General features: G+C 39.8%; 1 protein-coding gene across 2 annotated transcripts in view; it reads left to right on the forward strand.

The window, feature by feature from the left end:
* Window positions 1-17,002, forward strand: part of cnksr2a (connector enhancer of kinase suppressor of Ras 2a) — an 88,993-nt gene that overhangs the window by 49,883 nt on the left and 22,108 nt on the right. For both annotated transcript variants that reach the window (XM_087846295.1, XM_087846296.1), the window contains exons 8-14: window positions 35-103; window positions 1,951-2,097; window positions 4,244-4,356; window positions 4,485-4,639; window positions 5,081-5,170; window positions 9,008-9,222; window positions 14,559-14,619. In XM_087846295.1, the coding sequence (XP_087702421.1) occupies window positions 35-103; window positions 1,951-2,097; window positions 4,244-4,356; window positions 4,485-4,639; window positions 5,081-5,170; window positions 9,008-9,222; window positions 14,559-14,619 (850 nt within the window). The remainder of the gene's footprint in view (window positions 1-34; window positions 104-1,950; window positions 2,098-4,243; window positions 4,357-4,484; window positions 4,640-5,080; window positions 5,171-9,007; window positions 9,223-14,558; window positions 14,620-17,002) is intronic.

Genomic DNA, 17,002 nt, shown 5'->3' on the forward strand with positions numbered 1-17,002 from the left:
GCCTTCTCTTTCTCTGGCTCCTGTGCCTCTGTAGTCTCCGGCTGACCGCTGTAAGAAGATCCATGCAGGAGATGAAGTCATTCAAGTCAATCATCAGACCGTGGTGAGTTTTTGTTGGTGTGTTTGTGGGTGTGTGTTCTCTTACTGAGTGCCCAGTTTTTTGTGTTTACTCAGTAAACCATTAAATCTTATTTGATTCTTTGTATCTACAAAAACTAATTTAAAACAATGATAGAATTGGATTTTTTTGTGATGTCATGCTAACTTTTGGTTCTTGTGATATTATTAAATTTTGGGTGCTGTTTTGATTTTACTGAAATTCTAGTCTCCCCACTGTTTCCCTGTTTTCACCCCCCTCTCTTGTCTGTGTGCTGTGGCTTTTTTAGGCTTATCATTGACACTATTGCAAATGACACCGTATGACAAAACTGACACTAATTTGACCCTAAAAAAAGATTTAGCGCAAGTAGTTCTCTAGATAATCTAATTTTAAGATGGTTCCAAAAAAAAAAAACTAAAGCTAAACACTAAAAATTTCAAGAAAAGAGACCGCTTTCATGATTTGAAATAAATTTTAAGAAAACTAAGAAAAGCGGGATCGCCTTCAAACTTCACAACAATATACTAGGCCTTGTGGGATGTGAGTACATAGCTTGGCTCAACATAGGTCAGGTTATAGGTCAAAGATCAGACAGCACGTTGCTCATGAAAGCCTGTTGGAATAATTGCGCTCTCTGAATGCTCTTATTAGATTTTAATAAGTTTTCTTTTTGGTTTTTGGACTTGGCTAAGTGGGTCCTCACTCCTTACACTGGACCCTGACAATAAATAAACCTTTGAAGCTGCTGAGATAGTATTTATGTAATACAATTGGACGAAATAACACAAAAGAGATAATGTGATGCTCATGTGTCATGAGAAATTAACAGCTGATGGTCAGATGATCAGCTCTGGATGAGATATATATAATTCTTGCATTTCTCACCTCAGTGTTTTTGGTTCTTACAAAAATCTGCTGTTTTGGTAAGGACCAAGAAAAAAAGCTCAAATAGATATACCCTATTGCTTTGCAACAAACCTCAGACAGATTAAGTTAGCTGCTAGCTGCTGAATATGAACTAAGCATCTCAGGAGTTTGAAAGATGGACAGGCTGTTGAGTGTTAAAACGAGGGTTTGAATTATTTGATTATTAGAAGAAAAAAATAATCGCCATGTTGCTTCATCCCTGCTTGCTACTGATAAGTTTTTCAGTGTCGTCAGAAAAGAGTCACATGAAGATAAATTTTCTGTCTAATGATTGATAAAATGACCAGTATAAGCAGGAATCTATTTTATTAGCTACTTAAACCAAGTTCCTGCTTGGTGTTTGGTGATTTAGTGGCACTCCTTACATTTGTACTGTGGACCGTGTACTTCGCATAGCAGGTGCAAATGCAAGCAGCGTGCATTCCAATTAGTGTAATCAGATCCTCTAACCTTTACAACTCCTCCTGCATTATGATCAGATCTCAGGTCGGTTCAATAGCTGCAGTGAGGGGAAGCTAGCCCAACTTTCCTGTTGCCGTGTTTACTGTTGTTTACCCTTGTGTGTTTATGTTCACAAAAGAGCGCTGGTGTGGGTTTGTAAATATAGTGGGTAAATACAAATAAAAATAACCGAAAAACAAAACGATTTGTGATCACATGTATTTGTTTTCAAATTGAGGGCAGGTTACATCACATGAAAGCTCTATAGATAGACTTTCCACCTCCACACCCACTTGCCTTGCACAGAAGGCTCAACAAGAGAGATCCAATCACGACGTGGACAGAATTCAAACTTCAGGCTGCACATAAAGGCTACTTACTGTATAAATAAGGGTGTGATTGTTTTGTTCTGTATATAGAGGATTTCTAGTTTTTCTGCAGATCACTTTACTCTCTAATTCTCCGTCCTCTCTCGTTCACAGGTGGGCTGGCAGTTGCGTAACCTGGTCGGCTCGCTGCGGGCCGATAAAGGCATCGTGTCCCTGACCCTGAAGAAGCGTCCACAGAGCACGCTCAGCTCTGCCCCTGCGCTGCTGAAGAACATGCGCTGGAAACCCCTGGCTTTGCAGGTGGGACTAGCTCTACCTTTTATAGACTTTATTAAAGCACTGCACTGGCCCACATAATTCCCCACAGCATTCCCTCTCCCGAACGACTGGAGCTAAAGCGTGTAATTAGGTCAGGGAGCAGTGGCTCAGCATGGTTTTGTTTGCCAGCTGAAACACACTGGACTGAAAGGGAAACGAAAACTGATGGTGCCCTCAAGCCACGTTCCCAAATCTCTTATGATTTTAGAGTATGGCACTATAATTATCACTGATTATCTAGACAAAGGGGGAAAACACAAAGGAGAAGAACACAACTTTGTTCTTATTTTTGTAGTTTGGCTATAGTTGCAATTGGATATTATAACACAGTACGCTCTAAGCCCTGGGGACACAATGATCATTTTTTATGGAGGTAAAAAAAGATAATAACCACACTGAGCTGCCACTGTGCTCGCTTTGCACTTATAGGAAGGGATATCGATTTTGTTTTATTTTGTCCTAAATGGTATGTAGTCCCTCCTTGCAATATCTCTTTCAGTCTTAATGGAAGCTTATGGAGTTTTCACAATAGTTGAAGAAATATGCAGGTCGATTCCTGTCCCTGATTACCCCCCAATGAAGTTCTGCGCAGGCCAATTCCAGTACCAAATCCAACAAACGCCAGTGACGTGCAGGTTCACATGAGCTAGTTCAAAGATTAGTTCACGCAGAATAAAATGAAGTAGCTCATAGTTCACAATTGATCAAAAAGCTCACATTTCCAAACCTGAACTAGATCTGCATCCATCTATCCTATTTCACTAAACATGCCTCCAATAACTGCCAATGATGATATTTTCCTAAAGAATAAGAGATTTATTTTTAAATGCAAAGACTAACAGATCAAGTGTTTTATACATAGACTGTACAGAAAAGATGGATGCTGCTTCCAAACTCAAGCGCCAAGGCTGCATTCTTTCGATGTCGATGGAAAAACAAATTAGCAGGCTTGATTTTTACGCTTTTCTCTGTATCATAGTAGGATCTTTACTTTATTACATGAAGCACCTTGATGTGACTGCTGTTGTGATTTGGCACTTTACAAATAAATTAATTAAAATGATTCATAATCTCGACAAACACTTTCCTGATAAGTTTATAGTGTTAATCCCCGGTTTCTAGTTATATTAAATACCAGAATGTTCATTTTTTTCTAGAGCAGGCGCACCAGTGGGTGGTGTCACAGTTGGTACGCTGTTTGCGGTCAATGTGTTAACAATTTTAGAGAGTCAGACAGATTAAAAAAATGAAACATAAACACTACACTGACTTTAATCAGAGTTCAGTACCTTTACTAGTATTTTCACTCGTGATGACAAAACATCTCAATCCACCTGTAGCTTAGTGACATTTCACCATGTTCAACCTCTCTTATCCTCTGATCGTGGCGGACTTTCTGATCATTTGGCCAAACAATATTAGTTATACAAATAGTACTTTTAATAAGTAAATGCTTTTAAATTGTAAATTTTCCAGGGTAATCATTGCTTGTGGCCAGGAATCAAAAGGATAATGTAGGGATGATTCTTTACATAGCAATGCTAACCATGGAAAATACATACGAAATGATGTTTGGCAGTGGCTTGTTGCCCTTTTCTGGCAAAGAAAGAAAGAAAAGGACTGATGGCTCTATGCATTTCCCTAAAGCCTGCCTATGTTGTTCAGCATTAATGGGGCCTTCACAGCAAGGCAGTGTGCGCTAATGAGCGCAAGGGTAACACTATGAATTCACCAGTGTTAATGAGCTCATGCAGTGATTTTCACTTCAGAGTCTGTTTGTAATCCAGTTCCTCTTGAGGGCCTGGAGATCAGGCCCATTCAATTCTGGTTTTCAGCCACATCTCTTCCATTTTGAGATTTGTCCAAATTTTCTAATTTTATTTAAAGCAGTACTAGTTTTCAGCTATAACTTAAGCTTAAAAGGGATTATTTAAAGACAATTACAATGGCTTCATTACTGTATTATGTCATGGGTTTGTCGTGTTTCTTGGGTTCTTGAAGTTGTCAAACCATTCAACATTCACTTATATTTATGACATATTTTTTATGTCAGAAGTTGAACTTGAAGCAAAAGTTTTTAGATTTCAGAAAAAAAAGACAAATCAAACCCTACTTCCACTTTTTGCAGCCGACCAGAAGCCCAGGCAGCAGTTCAGCCACGCCTTCAGGCACACCCACCAAGAACTCCGCCCTCCAGGACCTTTACATCCCCCCTCCACCTGCTGAGCCATATACACCCAGGTAGTTAACCTGGGTCTTTTAAACAGCTGAAAATAAAAGCGGGATAAAACAGTGGAACAGGTGACAACAAAGATAAGCTCTGACACTGACGACCATTTGTTAAAAATCTGCCTCTGCTGTTGCTATAGAGATGAGACAGGAGCCTTGTCTGGTGATGAAGCATCTCGTAACCATGGTGGCATCAGCGCTGCTAAGCGCTCTGAGTCACCGAACTCCTTCCTGGATCAAGAGTCTCGCCGGCGAGAAGAGGAGGAGCCCGTGTACTGCACCACGCCCACATACGGTTCGCTCTTATCATGATTGAGTGTTTGTGTGAGAGGGAGAAACAAAGCGCGAGGGAACTGAGTTCAATCTCATGCTGCAGAATTGAGCCGCTTTAGAAAAAATTAAAATCATTATGTGAGTATGAATCCACCTGCAGGCCCAGCATAGAGCAACTGAGCTTGTTACAAAGCTGGCGAAATACAAGAATCCTGCAATTACTACGGCTGCTTTAATGTTGTTAAAACCCCTTATTCATCGTTAAATATCAGTTCAGTACAACTCTTCATCTTGTCCTTTAATTATTATTTTTTTAAGTGTACCAACATTTAGCCTAATGTTAATTGGAAAGTGTGAAAATTTGCACAACAGTTTCAAATTTTTGGTTGAGGACCATAAGTTTTTATTATTCAACCCATCTGCTTTGCTACTATTAAACTTGTGATTGTGTGTGCACTTGTAGGCAGGCTGAGGCCCATCTCCATGCCTGTGGAGTGTAACTGGGTGGGTGATTACGAAGACCCAGCCAAGCTTAACAGAGAAAGCCGCAGAGGTGAGTGCCGGCGTGTGGAGTGCATATGTGTCTCCTGAAGAGCCTGTTAGATATTTGTTAAGCGCTCCTGTCTCTATGAATTATAAAGAGATCAACGTGTGTGTGCAGATCAATGCACCTCTATCCCTTTTTGCTAATTCTCCCTGTGATTAGCATCACAGAGGAATGAGGGGGGGATGATGAGGAAAGAAGTAGGAGGGGGGAGAAAAAAGGCAAACAGTCTGCACAAAGGGAGAGAAAATAAAAGGAAGCCGTGAAAGGAGGAAGAATAGAAAGAGAGGAAAAGAGGAACTGAGGGGTGGAGGTAGAAACTGAAAAAAAAAGCCTATTCTCCCTGACCTCCACCTGAATCACTCACACAGTTGCCATGGTGACGCTGACAGCAGCTCTTCTCGGTGTCTCACTTTCCTCTGGCCGCTGCCTAGCAACCAAGGGAGGACAGGAGAGTGGGATCCGCAGAAAAGGGAAGAGAGAGGTAGAGGAAACCCGAGTTTGCTCCAGAGTTCAGGTGGAGAAATGGAGAGAAGTTACACAAAAAAAGATGTAAAGAAATTCAGAGCAAAGCAGGAATAAACTCAGCTGCACAGATGAAGTCATAAGAAACAGTATTTTGGAGCCGAGGAATTTTACTTCAGTCACACAAGCAAAACTTTACAATGCTGAATTGGTAGCGTGTTGGTTACATAAATTCCATAAAAAAAACTTTTTGTTTAGCAGTTTCCAGTGATTTGTAGATGCTACCTATCTTATTGTGTGCCATCATCAGCACACAGTAACAACATGAAAGAAATGTGTTATATAAAAAAAAAAAATACTAGTATTATTGCAGGTGTTTTGTTATGGCTCCCCACACTCCTCCTTTTATATTCAAAGAGCTGAACACTAATGCATGATCAGTCTCTGTAATAATTTTTCTCTGTAATTCTCTTAGAAGCAAAATAAACCTCAGACTATAAAACTAGCCAAGACTACACGTTAGCATCCTCACCATGCAGGAGCTGAATCCCTCGATCCAAATTGACCTGTGATATTTTCTCGTAACTTCAACATACTTCTTACCATGTTTTCTTATTACATCTGGACATGTATTTGCAAAAATGCAAAATGTTCAATCTTGAAACGATAAAAGAGGAATCATTCCAAACAAAAGAAAAAAGTCCTCCGCCGGTGGCCAGTGCACGGTGTAGACCCAAATGCAGACAAACCAAGAGGAGAATGGATTTAACAGAATACGAGCCTTTTATTTGGGCTGAAAGAAAAATTTTACGATATGTAGAAGGGAAGTAAGATAAAGCTAAACAATAAACTAAACTGAGAAGATAAGATTAAAATAAATGGAACACGGAACCTGGATATGGGAAAAATCTGGAACATGATGAACAACGGACAGACAACCTGACGAGGAGCAAAAGGAAACTCGTACAATTGAAACACACGAGGGTGATTAGGGAGAAAGGAAACACATGGGGAACACAGCTGGGACGAATAGACATAACGAGACAGGGGAAGAGAAACTGAACACACTGAACACAGGACGAGAAACTGTCAAAATAAAATAGGAAGCACACGAAAACACAGACTAGGACTCACAGGTTTGACACCGGGACCGGGGGGAGGACAGACATGGGAACCAGACAGACTGAGGAGATGCAGAGGACGAATGAATGAGGGACACAGAGCCATGACGGACTGTGGAGAACACACATGGATGCACATGACTGACAAGGGAGACAAGGAATAAAAAACAAGGCGGGGAACATGGGAACAGAAAAGGGAGACAAGACACGGAGGGACACATGGACATGACTGAGGAACATACACAGAGGACATGACGGACTCTCAGAGGAAACACGGGGGATGACACTGAGTCAAGAAAACATGAACCAGAAGTACAACTAAACTTAGAAACATAAAAAGGACTAAACTCCATACTAACTCTAAAAACTTGAACTGAAACATCCCCCAAAAATGCTTCATGTTGATTGGTTCTGTGGGAGCAGGGGCAGGATTTTCTATTTTCGCTCATATATTTCTACTCTGGATTGAGTGCCATGTCTCCATAGCAAATCTCAAAATATATTAATAAATGCATTGTTTATATGGTCATTTTCACTTCCTAGAAACAGTGTTACCAGGGTTATTGTGATTAACATATTTGTCTGATAATTAGGGATTTAAAAAAGAAAAAAAACCCTACCCTGTGCTAACGGTTAACACATAATAATAATAATAATAATAATAATCATTGAAACTGGTTGTGGAGCAGATGTTACAAAACCATGCTTCTATTATAACCAGTGAAACTGGCTTCACCTCACCTTAGAGAAGAGCTGAAATGGTGTGCATTCACAATAGAGATTAGCTCCGCATCCTTAAAGATGTATTTTTTTGAGGTGCAGAATCATCAAGTGAGCACTTTCGCTGTACTTGAAGCGTCACTCATGGACAAGTACTCTCCCTTTAATCCAATGTATCCACTGCTCCTACACCAGTGCTACATGAAATGACTTGCAGTTCAGCTAGGGAATCAAACCAGTGATTGAGTGCTTATCACTGCCCGGGGACTTGTGCCCACTCGGGTCATAACCTGTTGCACAAATATCAGAAAGTTGAAGTTTTACAAGCAAACTGAAAAATCCTGGGAGCAGAGAGGATGGATATCACACAGGAAATGAGTCCAAGCAACAGAACCTCTGAGTGCAGAGGTGCAGTTTGGAGCAAGAACAGAGGAAATCCAAATGCGTGCACAGACCTTATGAATTATGTGGGAGAGCAGTGCAATATTTGACAAAGGAAATAAAAAAATGATGCTCCCGAACTGAAGGAAACTGGAAACTGCAGTTTGTATTGTGAAAAATGGCACAAATATAAGTGAAGTCTGTGTTATTTGTGCAGATTTTTGAATGCACAATCATTTGACTTGAAATGTAACAACCGTGGAGTCTTTGTGTGATAAATTGGTGTGCCCCTTTCAACGCTGGCTAACACTTCTCTTCCTCACTTCCTTTGTGGGCACACCGCTTAGTGGCAGCGTGTGAAAATGGCTGCAGGATGTGTGTCTCTGAATCCTCACATGAAAACACAAAAACTCCTCATCACACCTTCACCAAAGTAAATTTGTGCAGGTTTATTATTTATACGTCTTTATCAACTGACAATGCCTGAAGGGATTTTCTGACAGTTTGTCCTTCCCATATGTGCTGACTTTGGTCTTCTTGTTGGCTTTTTACATAACTGCATTGCAGCTAATAGGATGGTTTTATTCAACAGTGACCATGATCTTTTCTTGACATTAATCTGTTAGTCCTGGTTATAAATTACCAAATCCCCAGAGCTGATTTGCTGCATGGTTTTCTTTATTTCACAAATTAAGTAGTCTGTTTATCAGGTGATAAAACACAATGCAGCATTTTTCACTGCAGTCTGGGTTAAACAAAACTAATTAACCTCGAGGGATGCCGAGACTACGGGGCACAAAAAATAAAAAGATTAGGTCTGGAATTTTTGCACTCCTTAGATATTTTCAAAATAGCTGATGAAGTAAGTATGGATTCTGTAAATAGAAGTCAAACGCTTTAAAAAGTTTTCCTTTTTAAAAATCTTTCTATTGACAGCTCTTGAAGTCTACTGCCCTAATTTTGATGCATTTGAATAACAGGACATTTTTTTCTGCAGCCTTTTATTTATATATTTTTAAATTTAGTCTCTAATTAACCCAGAAACCTTCATGACATCATAGGAAGTATTGATGAAGACAGACTAGAAAAAGTATGAGCAGGGGATCAAAATCAGTCAAATGTGGGCGGAGCTTTGAGCTGGTGTAACTGTGTCTCACAGAAGCCTCGCTTATGCGTTATGTGGGACTGTCCGGCGGGGACGAACGGACCAGCGGTGAAGACTACTCCTCCCACACAGCTCGTCCAGGCAAACGATCCAATGATACGGCCAAACGTGCCAAGAGGCGGAGCCACCACAGTCAAAGCCCCTCCCATTATGTCCTTCAGACAAATCAGAGAGAGTCACCTCCCAGGGACCCAGCCTCCATTTATCATGTAAGGGATGGACTTTTTAAAAATGTATTTGCTTCTTCCTTTCTCTTTTTGTTCGTTTATTTCTTTTACCTGTTTTTGTCTTTCTTTGTTTTTGTTGCTCTTTCATTCTCTTTGTCACTGCTGACTCTTAAATACAGAACTTTTATTTGTGGGTTGTTTTAATCCACAATGACAACTTTAAATAAGACATGAAACATAATAGCAACAACTGACATTGATGTAACTCTGTTTGTGAAGCTGGATTTAAGAAATAAGTGCTTAAAGTTCAAGTTTAAATAACCAGTTTAGCATCATCTTCTGACATCGGAATGTGATGTCATTTGGTTGGTCGGTTGGTTGGTTGTGGCTAATAGACTTACATTAGTTTATGTTAGCTAACTAGTGACAGAATTGACAACTCAGAGGAAAATAAGACCAGTAAAACTGAAAAGCAGTTTGAGGCGATCACTTTTGGCTTCAAAAAACTTCCCCTGGCTTTACCAATGATGTTTATGCCAAGAAACCAAGGATATACTGTCCACTTTCACTGTCTCATGTTTTATGTCCTCTATAAATCACTCTGGAAATTCAAATAAGTATTTTTTGTGTGCCAGATGGGGAAATCAATGCTACTCATATATTGAAGACCACGAATGGCTAGACTAGCTTGGTCTGAAAGCAAAAACATCTACGCACAACTTTAATACCTAACTTTTATAACTATACATTTTCTTACTTTTGAATTTGTATACACATTGAACATAAAACATACTGCATCACATGTTTGTTTTTTAGTTATTGGTGAAAAGAGCATGCATCATGATAAATTGTGAACTCACCATGATAAATATAAAAAAACAGTTTTATTTCCTTTATGTTATCTTAAGTGTGATCATTACTCACTGACTCACCACCATAACAGTAGTTATGGTGGTTAGGCTAATTATTAAACATATACTATAAAGAGGTTCATCATGTAATGCTCACATTGCTCAAGAGTTGTCCCCCACATTAGATGTGATACAACCTTGAAAAATATTCATTCCCCGACTGGTTGGCAAATAGTTGCTGGAAGCTGCTTGTGCCGCTTGGTGTAATCAGTCACAGAGATTTTGTTGCATGAGAAACTTGCTTTGTACAACACATTACATATTTTTCCCTAGCAACCAGTGGTTGCCAGGGGGTCTCTTTACTGGTCTGTAAGCCTGTGTGACTGGGGCTTTTGGAGCCGATTGCTAGTGATTACCATCAAACTACAGCAATGGCTCACCAGCCTGTCAGGTAATACACATTTTTCGCTCGCAACTGGTGGTGGACAGATGATCAAAACAAAGTTACTGTCACATGGTTAGTGGTCATATGACTGCAAAACCTCAATATCTAAGGTGCCGCCTAGCCACATTAATCTTACCTGTTGGCTTGGACTTGTTTGAATGCTTCATTGTGGTTTCTTGAGGTGGATCTGACTGAGAAACAAGTCATGTTAGCCACACACCAAATCATACCCTGCTTTTGCATATAATTTACTCTAATAGGATCACAGTGTACCATTGTACTAAGTTATATTAATTAACACTTCAAGCTAGTGTTTGAGGCCATACCTAGACCTATGCTCATTAGGAAGGTGATTAGTGAGGTCATAAATCATGAGAGCTACAAGGACCTCTAGACAATGAGACCTAATGAGGTGCACTCTCTGTTGGCCATGAGAACACAATTCATGCAGTTGTTGAAGCTATGTCCATCTTTGATATACAGTTATACTCTTGCCACACTATCAAGTCATGGTATTTATTTATTTCATTTTTTTCAGAAGCCTTATTAGCAGTCACAATCATGGTGGTAGTTAGTTATAATAACTTATTAACTATACAGATATAAAAGTGGCATTGATCTACTCATTCAACTTTTGGCAAAATAGACAAACATCCAAAGTAACCATGTAAGATAAAGTCTTTAAAATAAAGGATAACAAACAGAATATGTCGTTGACAGGGATGATGTCCAGGAAGTGTAGAGGGAAAAAGTGCCCCAACAAGCTTTTGAAGTGAAACATCTCACTGAAGTTGACATAAAAAGAGTAGTGTTGTGTTTAAATAAGCTGTTGATTTAAACCCCAGGTGCAAAATATAGCTTCATATTGTGGATCTGAACTACTCTGGACAATCAGGAAATTCCTCTGACTTTCTCTGATCTGTTTTGATACTAATCTAACAGTCAGGACTCAGAGATTTGAGAGAAAGCAAATAGCTTTTAGCCATGATGAAAAAGTGCCACAGTGAAGTGTGATGTGAGCGAATGCTGACTCGTTATTACCCCCTGTCACTTCCATGACATCCGCCTGCCCTGCCTGTCCGTCTCAGCCTGCCGGTCCAGGCAGTCATTTTGGCCGGCGGTGACCTTATACATCTTGTCAGCATCTCTTTGAAAATTAAAAGTGCTTGCATGCCCGTGCTCGAGTATGTGTTTACAGTGTGCATGGGCGCTGCGATGGCAGATGGCGTGTCAGTGGGAGTGGGCGGGCCCATGTAATCTGTCCTGCTGAGTGTTGGGCTGTGAGTGGCTGAGGTCCAGGCTCTGACATGTGTAATATCGTGACATCAGAGCTGGTCTGTTGCCCCATCTGACCGGTAGAGAGAGGTCACATGAGAAATGTGCTGGTCAGAGTTTGTTGTTTTGGATCAAGGATGCTGCGTGAGGCATCAAATACACTCAGTTCTCCACAGTGTCATTACTCAGTCAGATCTGAACACAAGATGTTATATTTAGTTTAGCTTACTCTTTCAGGTCATTTCAAGGCCCACATTACTCTTATCAAATCATTAGTCAGCTAGGCACTGACCCTAGACATTATAAATGATGGACATATCTATTATGACATCATCCACTGGTGTAGTTCTGTTATGAGGTGTCGAGATGAGCGTTTTTGCTGAAGCCTTTGTGGTTTTCTGCAGTGAGAAAGGTGTGAATTTGACTGTTAATCCAACTGCATGCTCATTGGCTAATGAGCTGTCAATAACAAGCTGTTAGCCCCAGATTATTCTCCTTTCTGACATTTAAAATGGGATTATACTTTACGCCAGTGGTTCCCAAACTTTTTCTGCTAGGCCCCCCTTTGTTTTACAAGAAAAATGTTCACCCCCTCCCCCCCTCCAACCACACACACCCATATTTTGCTCCATTGCGGTTTATTTCACACCTCAAACATTTAGTAAACAATTAAGCAAATACAAGTAATCTGCAATAAATTACAGGTAACAAGGAAATAATCTACTAACTCTTTTACGCTACGTCCACACCTACACGGGTATTTTTGAAAGCGCAGCTGTTTCGTCCACACGTAAACGGCGTTTCGAATCACTGAAAACTGAGATTTTTTTGCGTTTACGTGTGGACGTAACCGTACACAACGTTCATCACACAACGTCAAAGGTATGTGCCTTTTTTCACGTCAGGCTGTGCGCCACATTATTGTTTACATGAGATGAATTGCAGAATAGCAGATAGAGACAAAATACTGTTTCTGTTAATCTGACTATCTTCAGGTTTTACAATTTACATATACACACGCAGTTACCGTCCCTCCATTTAGAAAGGCAGAGGCATCACGGTGTGATTATTTTACGTGTAGTTGTTTTTTTTTCCCTGTGTAATAATATTCAACATTGCAATCAAATCAAAAAATGCCTCTCTGTGCAAAATGGGTTCAAAAGCATAAACAACTGTGGGATACTGTTTGTCCGTGATTTGAACCGGGGGACAAATTGTGGCAGGATTAGCCTGATATTATTTTTTATCCCGCTGTAACTTTACTGTATAAAGAGCTAACATCTCCAAAATGTCAGGAGTAGTTAGTCATTACAACAAGTGTTTGTGAACTACAAATCAAGAATGTGGGATACTGTTTGTCCGTGATTTAAACAGCCCAGCGCTGCTCCCGACAAAGGGAAAACCAATTCTGCAGGGGAGACCTACCTCGGCACTTGTGCAGGTGAAACCAAAGGGAAGATTTGCTTCACCATATTTTCTAGTCTTTGGCTTAGAATGAGGTTGGTTTGGAAACATATTCAGCGATGCTTCATCTCCTGCTTTGCATTTCTGTAGGCTCCCCGTGCTAGCAGTGTCCAAGCGTTTTGTCCCCCCCCCCCCCCCCCCCCCCCCCCCCCGGGGGGGGGGGTACATGGTGGACTGCAAGAACTTTTCCACAGAGACTTTACATTACAATGCACTAACCACGCATGCGACCCAGGTGGGGGACTTCAAAGAAGTATAACAGGAAAGACTGCTCGGCCGTCAGGTCTCCAGATGTGCACGTCTGTGTCCGCAATGTATAATGCAAACCTTAGAATGGCCAAAATTTTAAAAATGGACCTAATGTTTTATTCAGTATTTCCTGAAATGAGTCACGTGGAACTTGAGGTCCAGTCGGTGGTACATTTTCCTATAGACTCCTGTGAGACTGGAAGTCTTTTTACAATCACATCTAGTTCCCCCAGTTTTCATTAAAAACAAAGCAGGCTTAAGGCATTCCCACATCGGCTTCACTTTTTATGTTTTGCTTTTCAGTCATAGAAGCTACGTCGGCCTTTGGCACTGTCTATGATGCTGACTAAACATTAGCATAGACTCCACATATATCATTGCCACTGTTTTATAAAAAAAAAAAAATCAATCTTAATTTTTTCTATTCCTTCTGCTTTAGACAAACATGGAATCATGAACACTTCTTTAAGATGTAACTGTTATCCACTAAGAAAATTGCATAACTTGAATGATCACTTCTTCATATATCGCAGTAATCGCCTGATAGATTTACATCTGTCCTCTTTTAAAAGCACAAACTAGATAATTCACTCTAAATTTTAAACACACCAAGTAAGTGGGCATGTCAGGGTTCACTGTCAGACTTCACGTACCCTTGTTTTGGATGTTTGTCCTTCATGTTTTGCTTACTGAAGTTTCCGCTTAATCTCACAGCTCCCCTGAGCTTCTTCACACACACACAAATACCTACACACACACAAACATCCTCCATCACCTGGACGTCCTATTGTGTCACCCGAACCTCCCTCCTGTCCTTCTGTTCTATGTTTAGAGGTGTGAAAGTCGCTAATGTCCTCCGTTAGGTTCATTTTTCCATCCCCTCATATGTGTGTGTCTGCGTGTGAGGAAGAGATAATGAGAGAACGGGGAGAACAATTCAGCTCCCCTTTCCTCGTCTCATCGCTCCTGCTCTCCCTAAGATCTGTCATCTTTTATATCCCAGAATTCATTGCAGCAAACAAAGGGCACTGATTCATCCTGACAGCCTGCCTCTCCCTCCCTCTCTTCTTCCTCTTCTTTCCAACCTCTCTCAGACATACCAACAGTCCTCCTCCTCCTCCTCTCTGCAGTCAAAGAACAGGAAGAAGAATAAAGGTAAGCAGGAAAGCCACCTGTTAGGTGTGAACAGATGCTGCCAATTGTGGTTTTTCACTCATCCACTAATGGAAGCAGGAAGAATGTGAGAGCAGCTGCTGCTTCATAAAGCCAGCAGTCATAGTAACACTTTATTTGATACTGATCTGAACTGAAATGATACTGTGCACTCACAAAACTCGGGGAAACTCAGTTAAAGAAAGGTTGTGATGACAAATTTGACCAAACTAAAAATTCTAAAAAGCGAAGGGCATTTTTTATATAAACTAAGCTTTGGAACAGATGTTTACTGAGACTACATGACTGTGAGTCAACTGTCATCAAAAAAGGTGTGCTTGTATTGTAACAGCTGTTCTGAACCCCTGAAAAGTTTTTATGTCTAATTCAATCTAATTAAACACTTTAAACCTAACACTGAAACGAGAAAAACCCACTCTGGAAAACAAAAATTCCAAATAAAATTCAACAATATGAAATTATAACTCTCATGTAACTGAAATAAAAATGTCATAATGAAAATGAAGGCAGTCACATAGCTGAGGAGGAGTGGGGCAAAATCACTGGTGCATCTGCTCCCAATAAGAGGTTTTGTGGTAGATTCTCAATTTTCTGGTGCTAGAGGTCAGCATATGGATGAATTTTTAAGTTAATTTCATATTTACGTGTGTAAACACGATCCATAATTACCAGCTCATGCACATCTGCTGCCCTTGCCCATATATTTCAGCTTAGAGATTGGCAGATTCCTCCATGATCATGCTCAGGACTGGAGGTCTGACTGAAGGGTTTACTGGCTAGCAGGAGAACATCTAACATTTCCAGTTTTTCATGCTTCCGAAAGCAATTTTTGAAGGCAAGTAAATCCCATGTGGAAGACAATTATATAGAAAAGACAGGACATTTAGTTTTAGTCATTGTTTGTAACAAACTCTTCTTGCGTATTAAGTGGATCCAATGTATCTGGAGAAAAATGTGGAAAGTTGTCATATCAGAAGACATAAAGCTGTGTAGTACAGTATCACTTACACAACTAGAAACTGGAAACAAAAGCAGAACTGCATGTTTTCTAATCTCTGACCGACTAGAATTTTTTTTTTTTTTGAATGATGAGTTTAAGTGGATAATTTGGGGTGATTTCCTCTCTTTGTTTTAATTGTTCTGTGACCTTTAGGAACTTTTGGAAAACTTTCATTTACAGCTCTCTAATATGTGAATGATCTGCTTGAAAGCTCAATGTGAAACACATTGATTTAAATCAAGGGGAAACACAGACAACCAGCTGGCCATTAGAGGTTCATTTAACTTTTTGCTGGCATCTTTTATCTAGAGTGTACAATATGAACCAACAAGCTCTAGTTTTACTTTAAAACAACAGCTAAAAAAAACTGCTGTCAGTAGTAAGGGTTAGTATCCCAAGTAGTTTAGATACATACCTATATAACATTATTATAGAAACAACGCCAATGGATCAAACCAACCCCTTCGCCTAGGCTGTTTTTCTTCTTATGAAAGTGAATGAAGTTCAAAATTTAACCCACTGAAGTTCTAGTGCTGTGTTGTCCTTAAATGGCTCACAGACAGTCAGTTTGTATGTTCATCTGATCAGGAAAACATCTTTTACCTTTCATCAACAACTAAATGGAAAGAACTTTTGCCCCTTCTTCATCTTTAGCACCTCTCAAAGAAGCTACAAGAAAGTAGATCTTATAACCAAATGAAGAGTTCCCCTTCATTTTTCATCACTGTGGTAAATACACAGACATGGTGAATATGTAATGAATGTTTATATTTGTGGTAACTTAGTCTGAAATATATCGTCAGTTTTAAAAACTGCTCATTGTTTCAGTCTGTTTTGTGTTACTCAGTTAGGCTAAAATAAACAAGTGGCCACAATTAAGAAGTTGGGAACTGCAGCTGTTTTCTGAGCTTTCCTATAATCGATGATTTTAATGAATGGCAGGCTTTAAAAATTCATTATTATATAAACTGATAAATTGCTCCAGTAATACTCAAGATTAAAGTCGATTTCACCACATTTTTGTGATCATTTATTAACGGTAATGCATAATTGAAAAACCTCATTGCTTTTCATGCATTTCACAGTTTGGGCTGAGCCAAAGAAAACATGATTTATGGTTTTAGCAGTTGAAATAAACAGTCAAAAAAATCGATGTAAAAAAATTGTAATAATTTGCTTATGAGGTAGTTTTCTCACCTTGTAATCGTTTCATACTCATGCAGTCTGTGCAGACAGCTCTGTATTTGCATTTTAACACGTTGTTCCCATTTCGCATGTTTTGATGAGCGTGCTGCAGACCGGACTGCAGGCAAATTTGCTTTCAGTCAGTGCGCACACATTCACGAATCCAGCATTTCTCTATAT

This window comes from Neolamprologus brichardi, chromosome 9, assembly GCF_056152115.1.
Source record: "Neolamprologus brichardi isolate AB-2024 chromosome 9, ASM5615211v1, whole genome shotgun sequence".
Classification (NCBI taxonomy): Eukaryota; Metazoa; Chordata; class Actinopteri; order Cichliformes; family Cichlidae; genus Neolamprologus; species Neolamprologus brichardi.